Here is an 11,462-nt window from a genome sequence, read left to right on the forward strand (position 1 = left end):
ATACCCCCAAGGCCGCGTAGCACATTCAGAAAGAGCAATCTTGACAGCCAGGTGCGATTCCGCACTGGCAGTCTGAGCAAACCTCGGCGTTTCGACGCCGGCGCGGTCAATCTCACTCTTTTGCTTCCCGTCTGGCCGGCCAGATGTCATGTCATTGGGCAGGAGGGGTGCCTTGTGTCTCTCTCAGGCTGAGACAGAGGTGACGGATCCGGGTTGGCAGGAGTGGGCAGCTTGCCACGAGGGGTTGTTGCCTTTTGCCACCGAGCTGTCTGACACAGTTGTCACTGCAGACCCATTGCAGCCCTGCTACCACTCGAGGCCTGCCTGCGAAAGTGTGTATTACCTATTAGACTTCCTACCCCTTGCGCCTCGAGTCGGCGCTCACAGGAGCAAGACCGAGAAGGATGGAGCCACAGGCAAGGTGGCATCGTGACAAGTCTTGGCCTTTCATGTGTGAATGCTGAAACCCCCTATGGTCGACTACACCCGACTGTATGAGCAACACGAGAGCGAGCGGAGCGGCGAATCGAGAATATAAGCGCCACGATTGCCGTCGTCCCAAGACCGCGTAGCACAATCAAAGCACCCCGACCACCAGTTCGTTCGCGAACTGGAGGCCGTAGCTTACCTCGGCGTTTCGACGCTGGCGCGGTCATTCCAACTCTTTTGCTCTCTAGGCCAGACGTTTTGTGTCATTGGGTAGCAGGCGTGAGACAGAGGTGGAGGATCCGTCATAAGCGCCAATATCGCCATATTCCCAAGGCCGCGTAGCACAACCGTACATCAGAGGAGCTTGCTCCATCCGGCCGCCTGCGGTCTAGCTTACCCTCAGCGTTTCGACGCTGAGCGCGGTCACTCGATCTCTCTTTTGCTTCCCGCTTGCGTCGTGGTCGTCGTTCGTCGCTGCCATTGGCGGGTGGTGTGACCTGCCGGGAGGCAGCGGCCTCGTGATCGTGAGAAGGAAGGCCGGATCCGGTTGGCAGGAACGGTTCACTCTTTCGCCACCGCGCGGCGGGTGGTGGTGTGGTTGCTTCTTGTAGGTGCGAGGCGGGTGCTGTGGCCCCCATGGGGCTCGCGCATGGACAGCACGCGCGTCGGAGTGTGGTGTGAGTACCGACTGAGCCAGCTCCACACTGTGGCGATGCCTCGCGCCGCGATGATACATTACATACACAGTCTAAATCTACCCTTCCAAGCCCTTGGCAAACTCGCTCCACCGCTCGAGCGCCGCCTGGACCAGCGCGACCTCATTAATAGCGACCGTGAGCGCCGCAGACTGGAGGGGCGCGTCGACGAGCGCCTCGCGGGCGGCGTACAGCTCGTCGACGCTCATGGCCGGGAGGCCGGCGCGCCGGCGCTCCAGCAGCGCCACGACGCCCTTGATCGCGTCGAGCACCGCGCTGTCGAGCGGCAGCGGGTCGTCGTCTGCCACGTGGGCCTCCCACGCCGCCTCGGCGCTACGCACCGCGCGCTTCAGGCCCGCGCGCACGTCGTCGCTGGGATGGCTGCCCGAGTTTGCGAGCCACAGCGCGCCGAAGAGACGCACGCTCGCCTGCCCGCTGTGGTTGAGGTGATATACGCCGTTCTTCGCGCTCCTGGGGGCCAGCAGCGCGCCGTCATCCGCCTCGACGTCGACGTCGTCGCCCTCGTCCATTGCCTGCCACTGCGCGGCGCGCTCCGCATCACACAGCTCAGACAGGCTCCACGTGATCCCGTCGCCTAGGAAGCCTTCTTCGTCGTCGTCCGCGTCGTCTTCGGGCGGCACGAAGCCCCACTCGACGAGGAGACGCGCCTCGCCGATCCCCTCGCCGTACGAGTTCATCACCTCGTCCCCCTTGGCGACGCAGCGCTCGACATACATGTCGACCGTGTCGAGCTCGTTGTCGATCCGCGCCCGCGCGTTAGGGTGCAGGTGTGCCAGGCGGGCGGGGTTCGGCCCGCCGTCGTGCGCGCACGGCGCGAGGCTCCCGCAGACATGGCACACAAAGTCGTCGGACGCGAGCGACGTGTGCGAGCTGGCCGCGTGGTTGAGCACGTCGGCGAAGGGGCACAGCGCGATCGTGTGGTGCAGGTCGATTATGAAGGCGCGCGTCGATACGAGCGAGAAGGCGTGCGCGAAGGCTTCGAACGGCGACCGCTCAGGGTGGAGGCGCGTCGCGGGGAGCTTGCCAGCGTCGTAGAATGTCCGCATGTCGGCCTGCGAGCGTGAGTGACCTATCCGACTTGACACACGTACCAGGCCCACGCCTTCCCCCTCTCTCCGGCGCAGATCGCGCTCCGCCTCAGTACCCTTGAGCCACTTCTCCGCGAGCCGCGCGTCCGATCCATCAGGGTACAGAGGCCACAGCGCCGGGATCGGCACCGTCTCGCGCGGCAGGCTCTGGACGTACCCCCAGAAGCCCGAGTCCGGCCCTAGCCGCAGCTCGTTGAGCAGCGCGAGCGCGAGGCTCAGGATCGCGTGCGACGTCGTTCCCGGGCCCGCCGACTTCGGGGGGCGCAGATCCGCCGTCCGGACAGAAAGCAGCGCCTGCTTCGGGATCTTGCATACTGGCATCGTTAGCTAGCTCGCCCACGCGTGCCGCGCCGAGACACCCACTTGTCTCGCCGAGCTCCATGTCCCTGTTTGCGATCGCGCGCCAGCCGCCGTCCGCCATGTCGCCTATCGAGACGGCATCGTTGCGCCATACGCCCGTAGCGTCGAGATACTCGTTCAGCAGCGCGCGCGAGGGCGGCGCCGCGCCGACGAGGAGGCCGTGGTTCATTGTCGGGTTGTAGAGTGCCGGCACGTTGTGATTTTTGTTTTGTGGAGAGTTGGTGCCTGGCGGCCGGTGGAGGTTGATCGTCGGAGGCACTAGTGACGTTGGCCTGGCAACACCGCTGTCGTCGTCGTCGACGACGCCTGCACCATACTTGTTATGCATGATCGCGGCTCAAGAGATACATGGTGGTAATGCATGACATGGTATGATAAAGTAGTGCGTATTGGTATCACCACCACAGGTCGCCGCTCGGCACGTCGCCCAGGCCCGTGCCGTCCGGGTTGTTGCCGCCTGCGAGACGGTTGTCCACATCGGCGGGCAGGAAGAAGTTCTCCAGGCCGACGAACGGCGCAGCGTCAGTCGCAGCGAGTGACCCTCCGAGCGAGTGTCCGTCGAGGAACAAGGGCAGCGGGTCGCCCTCGCCCAGCTGCAGCCCTGACCGCTCGAGATTCTCCTGCGCAAACAAGAAGTCAAACTCGCTAATCTCGTGGGTCGACTGCGGCGACTCCTCCAGCACCTGGCTGGCGGCGCTGAGTAGCAGGTTACCCGGCGAGTGGTGGCTCTGGCCTGGTGTGGCCATGTAGGCCGAGTTGACCAGCGATGTTGGTGAGAAGGCCGGCACGGTCGCTGGGCTCGGCGCAACGGCGGGGGTCGATGTCGCGCCGGCCCCCCCGACATGCGGGAGTGGAGCTGGTGTCCGGCTGGGTGACGGCATCACAGATGCCGCAGGGATGACCTTTGCGCGGCGAGCGCGGCGCAAGATCAGGCGAAGCGAGCGAGCATACCGACCAGCGGGGACTGGGGTGTCAGTTGGATCCAAGCTAGAGCCGCCAACTCACTCTCAGACAGTACACCAGCCAGCTCCTCGACATCCTTGGCAGTCTTCTTCAGGTTGAGCTCCTGGGGGAAGAGCCTTGCGATGCGGATGAGGAACGACGCTGCAAACGCCGCGCAGACGTGTGTGTAGTGCACGGCGTACCGCAGCGAGTTGCGGTAGTTTTCACGGCGAAGGCAGATTTCGAGGCAGTGCTGGGCGTTCCGCATTGCCCGAATAGCCAGCGTCCGTTTCTCTTCCGGCATGTTGAGGACATCGGATGGCTCTCTAATGCCACGGAGGAGCTGCGAGTTGACAAAGAGCTCCGCGTACTGTCGTTGTATGCCGACTGAGGGGTCAGTGAGTGCTGCTGACTTCGAGACCAGATGGTAGCACTTACGCGACTCGCGGTAAAAGTCTCCTCGTCCTTTGCCAAAGCGCTCAGCGAGAATCCTGTCCCAATACCGCTCCCATGAGTCGAACTCGTGGTTGGCCTGCTTCAGCCGTTTGAGCGTGTTCTGGTCAATGGGAAGATCGGGGGCTGCAGTGAGCTCCACGTGGAGTGGTGCTGTTCGGTGTTAGTTGTCCCATCGATCCGGCTTCTCAACTCACCCCTCAAGGCAGTCAGCTCGACAGTCGAAATGAGCCTCGCGTCCGAGGTGATCGACAGCGGGTGCTCGAGCAAGCGACGGCACTGGTGGATCGACTCGTCTTCCCGAAGGATGGCGGGTCGGCCCATGCCATACGCCATCTGGTGCTCCATCAAGTACAGCTAGTTCGTCAGCGACACTCTCCATCGCACGACTTACGCAGAACCAGACGCGCGAGTGCACCACGAGTGGTCGCTCCTCCTCCAACTCCTCAGGCGTCTTGCCCTTGCCCATCCCGGTACGCAGAAGCTTGATGAACGACTTGTTGATGCCCATGTCGAGCGCCATCCGCACAGCGTGGCCGCCAGGCAGCCATCCATTGTCACTGAACGCCGCGAGGATGCTCATCGCCTGCACTGCCTCGATCCTGGCAACGGGGTTGAACATCGTTCCCATGGCGACGCGCTGAGCGTGCTCCCGGCACAGTCGCTGAACGTCGCCGACAGGACCGCCACCGTCCCGAACACGAGCGCCGACCATGGTGATGCAGGTAATGGAGAATGGCGACCGGATCTTGAGCGACTCCCACGTATCAAAGGTCGGATCGTAGCATGGTAAGAAGTTGCACGAGCCCGTGTAGTAGAGGCCCATGAGCTCCCTGGCTTCCTCCTCGGACACGTAACCTTCGTCTACCACATCCGGGTAGGCGTGGACATGTGTCTTCTTGACCTTGGATTTCGGCTTGGGCGGGGCGAGTGTCTGCGGCAGCCCCTGTGCCTCAACCACAGCTGGAGGCTTGGGGCTGACATGGTCACTGAAGCGCGCTTTCTTCTGGGGCTGGCCTACGTCCTGTTGGTCGGCCTCCCGCTTCTGACCAGGAGGTCCAGGCGGTTGCACATGGATAGGCGTAGCGCGCTGCTCCTGACGAGCACGTTCAACAGCAGCTTCAACCAACCCAGCCATGTTGGACATGGTGCCGAGCGGGTTGATTATGTCCTCGGGAGCAAGAATGTCGTCCGGCCCCTCTGACCCGGCACGGGAAGGTGGCAGAGACATGTGACGATCCGACTGCGGAGGCTGTGGAGGGAACGGCTGCCACTGCCCTGGAGTACCGGCAGCTGCTGGAAGGGGTCGCCTGAAGCCACCGTCGTGTGGGAACTGATGACCGCGGATCCCAGGTGTACCGGTGCTCAGAGGGCTGTCCGCCGGCGTCTGGGTCATCATGGCCGACGCATTGGCGTAGGGGTTGAATGTTCCAGCCTGGCTTGGTGGAATGAAGCCCGGCGGTGTGGCTCCGGGTGTTGAGAACCGTGGCTGCGACGCCAGTGCACTCGCCGGGTGGAAGGTCGACGGCCGCTGGCCCGGCGCTCCTTGTGGCGATGTGCCAGCCATAAGAGTGGATGGAGCAAAGCCTTGGGTGGCGGCATACTCCGGTGTGGTGGTTGTCCCCGCTCCCGGCGTGTGACCAGACCCATTTGAGGCGGCACTGGATGTGGACATGCCTTGGCGCAGAGTCTGCACCAGATCACTGAGCGTGTTTTGGATACTCGTCACTTGCGACTCCAGGGACCTGATACGGCTGGACAGGTGAGTAAAGGCGTGACGTGCATCGACGTACTCTTCCCCGACACCCTCTCCTGCAGTCCGGCCGGGCTTCTCCATGACGCATTCGAGTCCACCGTTGCGGCAGCGCTTGCATGGTGGATCCTCTGCACCCACGCATCGCATCTTCATCCGTCGGCAATTGTTCTGAGAGCATGGTAAGTCAGGGCTCGGCGCCGCAGCAACTTTATGCACTCACGCAGGCACCTGAAGTGTGAAGGCCGCTGATTAGCATTGCCACGCAGACGTGCGCCGACCGCCTCGTCGTACTTACGGTTGACTCTGTTGATGACTCCCTTGCGATCCCCCTTGTCGACGGCCGAAGGCTTCACGTCGGCCTTTGACTTGTCTGCAGCCTTGGGGTCCCGAGAGCTGGAGCTAGGAGGCGAGTAGTCATCTTCCTGGTCGTCTCCAGCTCCGCCCGGCCCATAGTGGTCGTATGACTGCATCCGAGTGTGCGAGCTGGGGAGTAGGTGTGGCGGGGGTCGGGCGTGTGGGGATGGGTGTGTGGGGAGAGTGGCTGGATGCAATTGTCGGCGGTCTAGTGATGCGCTGCACTGAACATGACCGGGCTGTCCTTGGCAGAGGAAGGTGGTTCACGCGGTGACTCGGTCAAGCCAATGGCAAATCGTTCGGGGTCGTTGAAGTATCGGGGGAGACGAGTGAACCGGTCAAGCTGGGCTGATGTGATGGTCGCGACCCGGTTCGTTTTGGGTCTTTGATTGCCTGTGAGTGTGGGGGTTGATGTGTGTGTGATGGGGAGGAGAAATGTCAACAGATGTCTCTGCTGCAGTAGCTGTAGCGGGTGCGGCGGACCGGGGCGACGCAAATGGACGGCAATGAGCCAAGGATTGTGAGTGGGGTAAACGACAAGCTGCCTGCAGTCCACAGTGGGCATCAGAGCCCAGGAGGGAGAGCAAACCGTCCAAGGGCAAGGAACGTCGTCCTCCGGTTCGTCGGACCGGAGGTGTGGACATGAGAGTGGGGGGCGGCTACGGGGGATTAGGCGTGCAAATCAGTTAGGCGCACCAACCACGTGGCATTGACTTCCCTCATCTGGGCGCGTCAGTCGCGTTCGGTTGACGCGTGCAGCAGTCACCCACCACCCAGTCTGCCCTCTGTTGTTGTCTTCCCTCGCGGCTTCACAACACGTCCCATCCACAACTTCCTTCCTTCACAACAACAACAACAAATCAACACCCAACTCCAGGATGCCTCTCAGGCGCCTCGAGTTGTACAACTTCAAGTCGTACCGAGGCAACCAAAAGGTAGACCTCGGCGATGCCCCATTCACTTGCATCATCGGCCCAAACGGGTCGGGCAAGTCCAACCTGATGGACGCCATTTCCTTCGTCCTCGGCATCAAGTCGGCCCAGCTCCGCAGCACCCAGCTCAAGGACCTCATATACCGCGGTCGCAAGGCTGCCGAGGGCGCCAACGAGATCCTCGGCCTCGATGTCGAGGTACCCGAGACGCAGGACGAGAGCATCTCCAACGACGGCCGCAACGCGTGGGTCATGGCCGTGTACGAGGACGGCAACGGCAAGGAGTGGAGATTCAAGCGAACCATTGCCATGTCGGGCTCGTCGACCTACTACCTCAACGAGAAGGCTGTCACTTGGACCGACTACAACCGGCAGCTTGAGAAGTTCAATATTCTGGTGAAGGCCAAGAACTTCCTCGTCTTCCAGGGCGATGTCGAGGGTGTCGCGAGTCAAGACTCCAAGGCTCTGGCCAAGCTCATCGACCGGATTAGCGGGTGAGTGTGTCGTGCCTAAAACTGAAACTTACTCGTCAGTTCGCTCGAGCTTGCACCCGAGTACGAGGCCGCCAAGCTCGCACAGGAGAAGGCGTCCGAGGAGGCCAACGTCAACCATGCCAAGAAGCGCGGCATGCTGACCGAGGCCAAGCACTTCAAGGAGCAGACAGCCGAGGTCAAGCACTGGGAGAAGCTACGCGACGAGAAGGACGCGTTAGTACAGCGCAATCTCCTGTGGCGACTCTACCACATCACCGAGGAAATCAACGATTCGATTAGCAAGGTTGAGGTGGCTACCGAGGAGCTGCATGAGCGCAGGAACGCGGTTGTGAGTGGAGCTAGCTCCGTCCCTTTATGACCAACGCTCATTCCCACAGGATGACAGCGATGCCGCGCTCAGGGAGGCGAGGAAGGACCAGGCCAAGGTGCAGCTCAACGTCAAGAAGCGCGAGGCTGCAGTCAAGAAGGCCCAGAAGGCGGTCGAGGAGAAGAAGCCTGACCTTGTCGCCATTGAGACCCAGATCGCGCACACGGAGAGGAAAGACGCCAACTCGAAGACTCTGTTTGAGCGTGTCCAGAAAGACCGCCAGCGCCAGGCCGACAGTTTGGCCCAGCTCGAGCAAGGTGCCGCCGAGATCGCGGCCCGCATGGAGGAAGCCCGTGAGAAGCAGCGCCAGAAGAGCAAGGCCACTGGCAAGGCCCTTTCCGAAGCAGACCTCGCCGAGTACCGCAACCTGTAAGTCGCCTGTCCATTCTTAGCTGACCCACACAGGCGCTCTGATGCAAACGCCAAGGTCGTCCCGGAACGCCAGAAGCTCGAGTCTCTTCGTCGCGAGCAGAAGAGCCTCCGTGACGCCCTTGCCTCAGCCGAGGACAAGGTCCAACAGGCTGAGCGCAAGCGCGGCAAACTTAGCAGCGAGGTGGACAGCCTTGCGGACCGCGAGGAGACTGTAAGTGACCTCTGGTAGCAGGACCTAACAGTTAGCTCTCAGCCAAGGTCTCCGACCTGAAGGAGGAGCGCAAGAGGATTAAGACCGAGATCGACAAGGTTCAGGCGCATCGCACTCAGATCAAGTTCGTGTGAACCCAAGGCACTCACTGACGCGTCACAGCCTGAGAGAGACCGAGGCCAACGAAAGGCTGCAGGAGGTTCTCAACAAGCTGCTTCAGGCCGGCGCGGACAAACGCGAGTCGGAGCGCGAGATCAGGTTGAAGGAGACCTTGACCAACCTCAAGCGCATCTTCCCTGGTGTCCACGGCCGTGTGTTCGACCTCTGCAAGGCCTCGGCACAGAAGTACCAGACTGCTGTGATGACTGTCCTTGGCCGTAATCTTGACTCTGTGGTTGTCGAGGAGGAGAAGGTTGCGATTGAGTGCATCGAGGTGAGTCGAGCCTATTGATCTCCCCGGCCCGCGCTGACCACCACAGTACATGAGGCAGCAGCGAGCTGGCCAGGCCACTTTTATCCCTCTTGACAGGATCCAGGTCGCGCCGGTTCCAGAGAAGCTCCGTAACTTTGCCAAGGGCGCCCGTCTCGCCATCGACTGCATCGAGGCTGACGCCGCGGTGGAGAAGGCAATCCGCTATGCCTGTGGCAGCACGCTGATCTGCGACACAACTGCCATTGCCAGGAATATCTGCTATGACAAGAGGCAGGATGTCAAGGGTGCGTTAAAGGTTGACTTCACTGCTAATCGTTGCCAGCCGTCACCCTTGACGGCACCGTCATCCACAAGAGCGGTCAGATCACCGGTGGTCGGGGCCAAGACACGAGGAAGGCCAAGGATGAGAATGTGGACACCCTTAAGCTCCAGAAGGAAAAACACCTTCAGACCCTCAAGCAGTTGAGCCAGGAGAAGCCCAAGGAGAAGGCCGAGGAAAGCCAGATCCAGGGCCTTGCCCGGCTGCAAGCTGAGCTGTCTCTGGCTGAAGACGACCTAGGCGCCACTCAGCTCCGCCTCAACGGCCTGCGCAAGGAGCTTGCAACAGTCAACGCAGACCTGAAGAAGTTGGAGCCCGACCAGCAGAAGAAGGCATCTGCCCTGTCCAAGGCTGAGAAGGAGACTGCGAAGCTCGCCAGTGTCATTGAGAAGGAGGACGACAAGGTGTTCGCCGAGTTCTGCAAGCGCATCAAGGTGCCCAACATCCGAGAGTACGAGGATGTGCAGCTCAAGGTGGCCCGCGAGGAGAACGAGGCTATTGAGTCGTTCGCTGCTCAGAGCGCTCGTGCTTCTCACCAGATCGAGTTCGAGAAGAGCCAGCTCAGTAGCACCGACGAGCGACTCGCACACCTGCAGTCGACCGTGGACAAGGCCAAGAAGACGATAAAGAAGCTTCACAAGGAAAAGGCTGCGGTGGAGGCCGAGATCGAGCAGCTCCAGGAAGAGATTGCTACGGAGCAGAGCAAGCTTGAGGAGACGAACGCCGAGCTCGAAGAGGTTGCCAAGCAGGTCGAAGCCGCGCGCGAGCAGGCCCGCAAGCAACAGCGTGCTCTTGACCGTACCCTCAAGGAGATTGCCGGGTGGAACGACGAGATTGAGCGGTCCGATTCGAACCGCCACGCCATCTACCGTCGCTGCCGTCTCGAGGACATTGACCTGCCACTAGTGTCAGGATCGCTTGACAAGGTTCCGCTTGAAGAGGTAGGTCTAGTTGTGGCGTCCATTGTAGTCTCGGTAGCTGACGAGTGCAGGCTGCCCTTGAACAAGAGGAGGACCATCTCGAGGACACACTTCGACCGGCCCGGACCAACGACTTTGGCATCGAACCAGACTTTGATGTACTCGATGGCGACGACAAGGAAGACGACTCTGAAGAAGTGGGACGCCGGTTTGAGGCCGAGATTGCCAACAAGAAGGCCGAGTTGGAACGAGTGGTGCCGAACATGAAGGCCATGGAGCGACTATCTGAAGTGCAAAAGAGCCTAGAGGAAGCCGAAGAGGAGGCCGACGAAACACGGCAAAACTCGAAGGCTGCTCGAGACAAGTTCCAGGCCCTCAAGAAGAAGCGTTGCGAGCTGTTCAACAAGGCGTTCAAGCACATGGCCGGGTGCATCGACCGATACTACAAGGACCTCACGAAGAACAGCGTCGTTCCCACGGGTGGTGTGGCATTCCTCGACCTGGAAGACGTCGACGAGCCATACCTCGGCGGTGTCAAGTACAGCACCATGCCTCCAGGGAAGCGCTTCGTCGAGATTGACCAGCTGTCTGGAGGAGAGAAGACCATGGCTGCGCTTGCGCTCTTGTTCTCTATCCACAGGTGAGCAGCTCAAGAGTTGGGCCCCACTGACATGCAGTTACCACCCTGCCCCATTCTTTGTGCTTGACGAGGTGGACGCTGCATTGGACGCCACAAATGTCGCCAAGCTTGCACGATTCGTTCGGGAGCAGGCCGGGGGCAAGAACTCGGACCCCTCCGATGGACACAAATCGGTGCAGTTCTTGATCATCTCGCTCAAGAGTACCCTGTAAGCCTGCCCTCGATGCCGCCTCCACATTTCGCTGACATGGACCCTGCAGGTACGAGCATGCGGACAGTCTGGTTGGTGTGTACCGTGAGCAGGTGGAGAACTCGTCTCGTACGCTGTCGCTGGACCTTTCCAAGGTATGTTGCATGGTTGCTGTTGGAGGAGGTGCCGTGACTAATGGGTCGCAGTACGAGTAAAGGGAGTCGAGTGTAGTGCATGTTGTGACTTTGTAGTCGTGGAGCGATGCCACAGAGAAAGAGTGTCGTGTCGTCATGTCACATGGCCAGACCGTTGGAGTCTGCGATTGGCTTGAGTGGCCAGAGGCTGCCTCCACCGCGGCGGCAACGGCCAACAGTGAGCCGTGGATACCCTTACGAGATGCGTGTGATCCCTGCCCCAGGTCTGGCAACCCCCCAGTTAAAAGTGTCGAGATGGGTACGAGGCACCCACTGGAAGCGGGGGTCGCAC

At 61.0% G+C, this 11,462-nt stretch overlaps 3 protein-coding genes across 3 annotated transcripts; 1 reads left to right on the plus strand and 2 right to left on the minus strand.

The window, feature by feature from the left end:
- Positions 1-1,183: 1,183 nt before the first annotated feature.
- LOC62_06G007950 (uncharacterized protein) lies at positions 1,184-2,762 on the minus strand (the record flags this gene model as incomplete). The annotated part of the gene is made up of 2 exons (XM_062774473.1): positions 1,184-2,547; positions 2,597-2,762. The coding sequence occupies 2 exons, from the start codon at positions 2,760-2,762 to the stop codon at positions 1,184-1,186; spliced, it is 1,530 nt and encodes a 509-aa protein (XP_062630457.1).
- Positions 2,763-2,943: 181 nt separating this feature from the next.
- prtT_2 (Transcriptional activator of proteases prtT) lies at positions 2,944-6,214 on the minus strand (the record flags this gene model as incomplete). The annotated part of the gene is given in 8 exon segments (XM_062774474.1): positions 2,944-3,557; positions 3,599-3,922; positions 3,974-4,141; positions 4,186-4,345; positions 4,383-5,742; positions 5,782-5,872; positions 5,883-5,912; positions 6,040-6,214. 8 exon segments carry the CDS (start codon positions 6,212-6,214, stop codon positions 2,989-2,991), a joined length of 2,877 nt encoding a protein of 958 aa, XP_062630458.1. The 3' UTR covers positions 2,944-2,988.
- Positions 6,215-6,976: 762 nt separating this feature from the next.
- On the plus strand, positions 6,977-11,235 carry psm1 (Structural maintenance of chromosome0s protein 1; the record flags this gene model as incomplete). Its single annotated transcript, XM_062774475.1, has 12 exons — positions 6,977-7,524; positions 7,564-7,852; positions 7,902-8,260; positions 8,297-8,474; positions 8,510-8,598; positions 8,637-8,907; positions 8,954-9,191; positions 9,230-10,167; positions 10,218-10,786; positions 10,824-10,994; positions 11,047-11,131; positions 11,183-11,235. 12 exons carry the CDS (start codon positions 6,977-6,979, stop codon positions 11,189-11,191), a joined length of 3,744 nt encoding a protein of 1,247 aa, XP_062630459.1. The 3' UTR covers positions 11,192-11,235.
- Between the last annotated feature and the right edge of the window lie 227 nt (positions 11,236-11,462).

This window comes from Vanrija pseudolonga, chromosome 6, assembly GCF_020906515.1.
Source record: "Vanrija pseudolonga chromosome 6, complete sequence".
In the NCBI taxonomy this organism is placed as follows: Eukaryota; Fungi; Basidiomycota; class Tremellomycetes; order Trichosporonales; family Trichosporonaceae; genus Vanrija; species Vanrija pseudolonga.